Here is a 9,421-nt window from a genome sequence, read left to right as displayed (position 1 = left end):
CTTACTAAAATCTATTAGGACTAGAACTGTTAACTCTCTACCATCCATAGCCCTACGAATGTCGTCAGTGACTCTCAGGAGTGCAGAGGTGGTGCTATGACCACTACGGAACCCCGATTGAAAGTCACCAATCAATCCAGAACCATGGATAAATGAGCTTAATTGAGAGTGACGATAATTTCCAGAACCTTGGACAAAACGGACAATAAGCTTATAGGCCTGTAATCAGATGGAGAGAGAGGGTTAGGGATCTTGTTCAAGGGAATCACTATGGATAGCTTCCAGTCATTAGGAAAAACGGACGTTAAAAGTGAGGTATTGATCAAATGGGTGAGAAATGGGAGAATAAAAGGAAGGATAATTTTGATGAACTTGATTGGGATACCGTCTGCACCAACAGCGTTACTCTTCACTCGATGAACAGCCAAGAAGACCTCTTGCTCCGTGACATTGGAGAAGTAGAAGTCCTCATTGGGATGAAAATCAGGCAGAGAGTCAAAGTGAGCACGAGCTTGGTCCAAACTTACAGGGATGTCAGTGAAGAAGTCATTGAGATCATCCAGCGAGTGAGCAACAGTCGGTACCTGCCTCTCCTTGCCAGCCCCAATCTCCCTCAGAGCACGCCAAAGAGATGAAGTTGATGATCGCTTTGAGGAGATCAAGTTACGATAGAATGTAGATTTCGCATTTCTAATTGTTTGCTTGCAAGAGTTTCTCAAACGCTTATAATGGTTGAAATCATTGGGGCTTTTTGACGCTCTTGCAATTTTGCACCAATAATCTCGATCCCTCATTAGCTGGCGTATCTCATCTGTGAGCCATGGAGCAGGATCTCTGGTTACTCTGCGATTTTTTAAAGGAACGTGTTTTTCAAAAAGAGAAACTATATTGTGGTTAAGAATGTCCAACATAACATTAACATTGTTAGTTTGGAAAATCTGTAACCAGTCAAGGTTAATTGCATCATTGAACAAATTGTGATAGTTGATATTTTTATAATCTCTGTAAGTGATTATTTTTGGTTTAGGTTTAGGCCTCTTAATATTATAAACTAGGAATATCATATCATGTGCAGAAAGGCCTGGAAAGGGGATCTGCCCATGGCACACAGCTGCTCTCACATCGGCAACTGCAATAAGATCAAGCAATGTGTCCGAAGTGGATGTATGGTGCGTAGCTTGGAGAGGCAGCAAGGTCATACCATTCGCAAAAAACATAGTGGTCAGTTGTATTTTGTCATGAGTATCAGGTCCAAATAAGTCAGTATTGAAGTCACCCATGATAGCCACATGTTCATAGGGCACCATCAGCTCAAGTAGTGCTTCCTCAAATTCTGACATATACCCAATATGAGGCGGCCTGTAGCAAACTGCTATTAACATTTTAACTCCGTTACACTTAACCTCAATAAACATGTATTCAGGTCTAGCTGCACGGGAGGTATCAGAGGAAAACTTATGAACAGGCAGCAGAGAACGCTTGACAAATGCAGCAACCCCTCCCCCATTCTTGTGTAACCGGTCATTCCGAATGAGCACATAATCCTGGAGTGCAACAAGTCGATTAGGGATTGTCGGTTTCAACCAGGTCTCGGATATAAGAATGACGTCACAATCTTTGCCCTCGAAAGTGTGCCTAAATTCATCTATATGACAGAGAAGGGATTGCGCATTAACATGAGCGATCTTAAGTCGATCCGGGAAAGGAGAGAATGCCCGCTTGAGGGAATCGCCGACACTCAGCGCGGCCGCATCGTCATCCTGCTGCATAGACAAGGTGGCTGTGACGAAGCTGCAAGGCAGAACAGAGGGGTGAATCGGCGAAACAATGAGAAGCTAAAAAAGATACACTTATCACATTCATACTGAAACACACACACAAAGAAGGAAATAATAGAAGAAATATAGGAATCATAAGAGATAGAAGAAGAAATAATCAAATGAAGAAGTCAGACGCTATGAAACGATAAGATAACGCTATATTAAATGGCCTAGGCGGTTCGGCTCCATTGATAATTATAAACATACTAATACAGTTAATGCATATCTGGACCTCAGAACCAGAGGACCTTAACTCCAAAAATGGCATTTTCAGGTTTTTGCATAAAACGACTTATTTAGGTTCCCTCTTTCAGTGCCAAAAAGCATTAACTCCAGAATTACTTCGTTTTCAAGATAACAAGGATTAGACAGTAGTAACTCCAATATTCTCCCAAAACCAAACAGTAGTAAGTCCACCTTACTACTGTCTAGCTCTAAAGAATTCCAATGCCAAGAATAGTAATTCCAGATACTATTCTTTGGCTCTAAACAGATTATGAGGCTATTTCACGTAAGTCCCACTCCCAGCGCTAGTGTATCTAAGTGCTTCCATATCAGCGTATCTTAGCTATCGAAAAGAAAGTTTAATAGACTGGCTAAAACAGCTGGGAGACAGATCATGTTCAGCGCACTCTGGTGATCAATGTCTTAGGTTTGTTTTATTTATTAATGAAATTTATTCAATCTATTATTGAAATACTTTGCCAGAGATATCTATTATTTGTGAAATATTGAGGATTGTCTTCAATTATAATTTATAAGAAACCAGAAAACCAAATGAGCTGATTGGCCTCTCTATGAATGGAAGACCAACTAATGACGATTCAAAGAAAAGAACAAAATCAATTGATCATTTCTTTTCAGTTGATGGGAATAAAATCAAAGTTTGTAAAGCATTTTTCCTATCAACCCTATGCATTTCAGAGACATTTTATAAACTAGACATAATATAACTACTACAAGAATATTGAATATTGATAGAAGAAAAAAGAAGCAGAAGGCTGATAACTCAATCAAGATACTGTAATTAGGTAGAGAATTAGAGAAAAAAAAATATATATATAAGGCAATGAACTGCATGCTGATAAATATAGGTATGAGCGATAACTTATTCACATTGTGAGACAGAAAAATGAGAAGATTACTTAAAAAAATATATATATATAAGTAAAAATAATAATAAAAGGAGTAAATAGTCGATAATAATAGGAAAGAAAATAATGTTATCTTGTAACTTAATGTTGACTAAGTGATAAACCCTACCGATTAGGAAGAATTAGAACAGAGAACGGAGGCAACATATAAGTGAGGCGTAGTCACGATAACGGGATGAGAAAGACAACCAGATCACAATCACAAGAACACGTGAGATTCTACTCTTCATTCACACACAGAAATACAGATAATGCAAAAGTAGCGTCAAGACAATAATTATATACTATGGATTTGACTGGATGGAAGGTTCTGTTGATAAGAAATGCTATACCGACTCAGATTTCATCCAACCAGCTGACTGACAATGAAGAGAAATTAAAAGAGTTAAAAGAACTATAAAATAAAAATAATTAATGACTAATTGAATGAAATTAAGTGGATGAATGAATCCTATCAGTTAAATTGAATTATAGAAGTGATCTGAATTAACCGTAATAATCAGCTGAAATAAGCAATAATTTACTGAATATTATTAACTGCAATAATAATATTGAACTGTCAATTGGGTGAAATGATTAAATGTACTGTATAATAAATGGGAAAAAATATATGTAGCCTACATAAAAATTGTTCTTTTAGGTAATTCTCAATTCAGAGTTTTAGTCCAAGCTGAAATGCAAACAGAATAGATACAATATTGTATTCCAGTAATACTCACTGGAATGGATTCTGTCACCCTCGCGCCACATCACTCTGCCGTCGACCGTCCACGCATTCCGGATACCCACTCTGGCGGCAACCTCGCAGAAGTGAGCATGTCTTCGTCTAGTAAGGTCCTCTCTTATGGTGACATCAGAACCCTTGAGCTGCCTCCTCGCCGATAACACCGAGCGCCGGGTCTGGTAGCTCACGAATTTGACGATAACAGCTCGTGGTCTCGTCTGAGTCACTCCAGTTCCCGGAAGACGTCCCACTCTGTGGCAGCGGTCGATCTGCGCTGCATCCACCGCAATTTTTAATCTTTCACCACATAGTTTTGTGACAATTTCGGTGATATTTTCTCCTTTAGTCTCCGGCAGGCCAAATATTCGAACATTATTACGCCGTTGATACTGTTCTTGAGCGTCTAATTTGCGCTCATACGATTCGGATCGAAATGCTGCCTTTTTATTGATGTCCTGTATTTCCGCCTCTAATGAGTCGATTCTTTTCTCCATCGCTGACAAACGCGGTTCGTACTCGCTCTGGATACGTGCTTTAATCAGTTCATCGAGAGTATCATTTAGTTTTATCACAACACGGTCAACGAGACTGTCAAGGAACTTGTTATCTGACAAGAGTTCGGCTACAAATTGTTTAAGCATACCTTTATCAGCCGGCCACCCCTCCCCCTTGGTTGATGACGAGGATGATGCGGACGAAGGGCGATCGCTTGATGCCGAACCCTTATCGCTGCCGGTTGCGACCTTGGTTAGCTTGCTCCTTAGCACTGCTGGCGAAGAATTAGGCATGATCAAAATAAATTGTTGAAATCACAGCAACCACTCAAGATGAGAATTTGAAATTTGGAGTGATTGAAGATGAGCACACACTGCACAGGTCAGCCAAAAATCAGAACTCAACTATAACAAAAACTTGCAAAACTCGAGAAACTAACAGGAGCCGAAATGAATAGCGTCAGGCCGTTAACATTCTATCACTTATCGCTCATGATGAGAGATGAGAGTGGTGAGAAGATGTATGAGAGAGAGATTGAGAATAATTATCAATTTATCAATATTATTGATCAATTCAGAGATAGATTGCATCAGGGTGGAAAAGATGTGTATTATGAAAGTACGTAACTGTGGCATGAGATATAAAAATCACGAGAACGACAAATGAATCGGAAAGGAAAGTTGTACATTATAAAAGGTATAATATGATAAAACACTATAATATTGTCTATGAATATCACGAATTCATTCATAATTTTTTTTATTGTCACACTGAAGATGATACCATTATGTTGAAACAATATGTTTCCAACTTTTTAATAAATTCTTGATATTCTTAGACAATATTCCAGTGTTTTATTATTTCTGAATATTACTATATCTCATCAAAAACAGTATCTGTTAGTATAATATGATGATTTTGGGTGTGAGAGCTGTAAAGAGGATGGTCCTGTTTTGTGAGAGTAAAACAGGTAGAATGATGTAAGGAAGTGTACGACCTAGTACAGAGTGTGCAAAGAGGAACAAACTGTATAGTGGGAGACAGGAAAAGGTGGTTTTAGGGTAGGTAGAGGTTCCTCTCTAGGCCAAGTTAATAATTCAGGCCGAGCTGCCCGCCTAGATAAGGGAGAAGGGATTAAGGGAAAACCATGCACCTGCCTGACTCACTCAAGTAGCAAAATCTCTCTCGCCCCAACTACAAACAGACAAAATGTTTTAGAGTCCTCGCAAAACTCATCCGGTGTATCGTTCCAAAGACCTGGCCAGCAATGCTTGTTTTGTTATTAAGGCGTAATAGAGCTCGGATTTGGTGCAACGTGCTTCTCCTTTCACTCACTTTTTAAATGTCGCAGTTTAAAGATTTGTTCCGTCTCTGACGAGAAAATAGAGAGAGACTAGTGTGTCATTTACGATGTAGAAACCGTGTTTTCTTGAAGCTAAGTGATTTTCCAAACTAAGTTGAAACTGAGTTATTTTCACTTTCCTAAGTAAGTTTTTCTAACTCGAAATCAATATATTGATGATGGTACATTAAATTTGAATCGATTCTCCTTGAAGAAAACTGATTAGTTTCACTCGTCACATGATCAACCAAACTCAAAGTACTCATAAGCCAGTTAAACACACATCGATTTATGGAGGTTCGATTTTTTGCCGTTCTTATGAATTCTACCAAATTAAACGGAGCTTGACAAACATCATCTGTTTGACTTTATCTGTTCAATTTGATAAAATTCATAAGGACGGTGAAAAATCGTACGTCCATACATCGATGTTTGTGTAACTGGCAATAGAAGGTAAGAATAAGGTTGAAAAATGTATGGTTTCACTTCAGTCTGGAAATTGTTGTTTTGAATCTCTCCACACATCAAGTCGTTTCCTTGTTTTCTTATCATGAACAAGATTTGTGATTGGTGAATCTCGATTTACAACTGATTATTATTCTATAATGAAAAGACAATCCTCATAATCACTTTCCTCATTTCAGAAGACAATGATTCAATCACTACAATTCATTGAACAGTTTGATCTTTAGTTATAAAGAATATTCTTATCAATACCTTCAATCAATACCACATTCATGTTGCATTTATGGTTCATTTTACTAAATATAACCATAGAGAAACAATAGCATAAAAAGCTTATGCTATTTATGCTCAGCATAAATAGCCCCACTACTGACCAAAAGTTAATTGGAAATTTCTATTTCTTTTGATTTGACTTTAGTTTATGAACTGTTCAATTCTATCTCAGAATAATGGGTTAAAGTTTGGCACTATAGGGGTATATCACTCCTTCACTAGTGATTGAGAACAGAAAAATAAATACAAGGTAACAATGGGAGGTAGTTTTTGTGATTATGTTGAGAAGAATAAATAAAAAATTTGGTTTCTTGTCACTTTAATGAATAAAATGTTACAAAAATGATAATCATATTAATTGTATTAGGCTAATTTTCTATGAAGTATTGTAACGAAATATTTCTTTTGATAGTTGCAGAGTTGTGATAGAGTATTTCTCCAAACAAGTAAAACTCATGTTTTTAAAATTTGATCTCACGTTTTGCAAAGTATAAACCCATTTCAAACAGGAGAGATGGTACATCACAAGGATGTATGCAGAAGGGCGAGACGTGCATCATCTGTAGGCGAGGTATGTATTGGTGTTGATTGATAAGTGGGGGAGGGTGCTAATTCATGCACAGAGTAATGGCGCCTGAGGTGACTGTTTTCACAGTGCAACTCGATTACCGAAGGTGTCTCTGTCTTGAAACGTAACTCACACACTCACACACTCTCACTCTCACACTCTCTCTCTCTTTCTTGCTGTCTCGCTCTCTTTCTCTCGTTCTTTCTCTCTCTCTCTTTCAAGTGAGGGTTAAGTGTAAGAGAGGGCCGGCTGCGCCTCAACTTCGCCCTCCTAGGTTTTTAATAAAGGCAGCTAATCAATCAATCAATCAATCTCTCTCCTCTCTCTCTCTCACACACTCTCTCTCGCTCTCTCTCTATCATCAAATTTCTCTCCCACTCACTCACTCAGTATCTCACTAGCTTACTCTTCTCTCACTCTCCCACTCAGTCACTCAATCATACCCTCAATCTCTCACTCATCTACAACTGACTTTCTCACTTGCGCCTCATAATTAATTGTCTCACTCTCTTACTCATTCAATCTTTATCTCTCTCTTCCTTTATTCACTTAGTCATCGAATCACTTACTCACTCACTCACCATCCTCATGGGTTCTCCCCTATTCCAACTTATTATTCCAACCCTTATCTTCTTCTCTCACTTATCACTAGAGTGCTAACTTACATCTCCCCAATATACTTCTCGCACCCAATTATTGCAATTTGCTTTGGTGCTCTCATGAATTTCACATACCTCTTCTAGAGGCCCCCCTTGTATTCTCTATCAGGATTTCTCAAGTATCTTTTCTTATTGTTCATCTCCTATTCATATTCCTATTCCTCTATCTATTTTAGGGTTGTTAAATAATAATTTATCTCTTAAGTTTGATTTAATTTTACTGTCAATTTTTGTAAATGTTAAAATAGGCAACAGCCTTGTAACAATTATCAATAAATATATCTATCTATCTATTTCATATTTTTTAAGTGGGAAAATAAGATAAATTTTCTAATTCTTTTATTCTCATAACATTATCCATCAAGTTTTTATGTTTCGTTTCAATCAATCTCCGCTCTTAAAAATATCCTCTTTCATTCCTCCCTTACCTTATCACATCCATCAATTTTTTCCATTGACACTTTCTAATTAAATCCCACTCCTTTCTCCTTTCCTCCTCTTTTCCTTATCAACCCCATGTTCTGATCATCTTCTTCATTCCATAATTTACATCCAGTCCTCCTTATCTCCTTCCACTTTCATCTATCCCTTTTCTGGTCTATCTCCTTACTCATCACATTCTCTTCTGTTTCCATCCTCTCCTGTCTTATTATACTCATCCTTCACTTTCCTCCATTCCTTTCCTAGTCCATCCCCTTACTCATAACATGCTCTTTCGTTCCCATCCTCTCCCGTCTTATCACACTTATCTTCTATATCCCTTATCTTCCAACATCTAAAACATTATAATCGAACATCAACTCAATCTTGAATGGAATGTTGTTTCAAAGCCACTCTTGAGGTCAGAGCCACTGATTTATCAAAACAAGATACTAGTTTTGTTTCTGTAGTAAACTTAGATTGATGATGGTGTAACTACCAGAACTATTATCTTGTAGTCGTTTCATCAACCACAATACCAAAGAATATCTTGAGATACTAGTTTTGATAAATACTTAGAGATACTTAGATTGATAAAGGTGTAACTACTTGAACCAGTGTCTGGGAGTCGTCTAATCTTCCACAATGTATATTAAATTCAAACCTGCATCTTCCACCCACTTTCCACATCATGCTCCTCCCAGTTTTCTCCCTTTATTCCTTTCAGCACCATCTTCTCAAAATATTCTCCTCCTTTCTTCCAATACTTCTATTACTTTCTTTCACCACCATCTCATCACAATCTTCTCCACCTCTCTTCCATCACTTTTCATCATCAACATTTTCTCCTCTTTCTTCCCTCATTTCCCTCACTTCTCGCTCTCCGAACTATTTCACTTACTTCTCTACACCCCCATCACCTCACACTCTTCTCACTTCTCTCCTCCTCTAACTTCTTCTCTTACTTCCCTACACCCTCACCTCCTCACACTCATCTCACTTCTCTTTTCCTTACTCACTCTCACCCCAATCTTCTTCCCATCTTCCACCATCAATACAACGGAATTTGCATTTCAATCAGGAGCCATTCGCCCACACTCTAGTGTCTCGTGTCTTCTCAGAAGCCTACACAGTGACAGTATCAGTGTGAGCTCAGCCTTCAGCCCTCAGCACCATTGCATTGCACTTTGACTGCATAATAAGCAAATGGCTCATGTTTGTTCGTCATAAAGCAGTTGGCTCATTGCTGATTGATATTGTTGCTAGGCCATGATTGATGACTGCACAATCAATCAGTCAATGATTGATAGCAAACACAGAGGTGTATCCAGTTCGGTTGAAGGTAATGGAATCTCTGAGGTTGAGAATTGTTGGATGGTTTCAGTGTGTATTTGACTAGTTAATTAGAAGTAGGCCAGACTGGAAGTTATATAGAAATGTATTCCAGTTGGATCATCACATAATTAGTATTATGATACTCTATTACTAAATATTATAATAG

General features: G+C 38.0%; 1 protein-coding gene across 1 annotated transcript; it reads right to left on the bottom strand.

Annotated features, from left to right (window-relative positions):
• Positions 1 to 902: 902 nt before the first annotated feature.
• Positions 903 to 4,486, bottom strand: LOC120353931. The gene is made up of 2 exons (XM_039439478.1): positions 3,694 to 4,486; positions 903 to 1,791 (listed from the first exon to the last, which is right to left on the bottom strand). The coding sequence occupies exons 1-2, from the start codon at positions 4,484 to 4,486 to the stop codon at positions 1,739 to 1,741; spliced, it is 846 nt and encodes a 281-aa protein (XP_039295412.1). The 3' UTR covers positions 903 to 1,738.
• Positions 4,487 to 9,421: the final 4,935 nt, after the last annotated feature.

This window comes from Nilaparvata lugens, chromosome 12 (genome assembly GCF_014356525.2).
Source record: "Nilaparvata lugens isolate BPH chromosome 12, ASM1435652v1, whole genome shotgun sequence".
Taxonomy (NCBI): Eukaryota; Metazoa; Arthropoda; class Insecta; order Hemiptera; family Delphacidae; genus Nilaparvata; species Nilaparvata lugens.
This window is presented reverse-complemented; position numbering and strand designations above follow the sequence as displayed.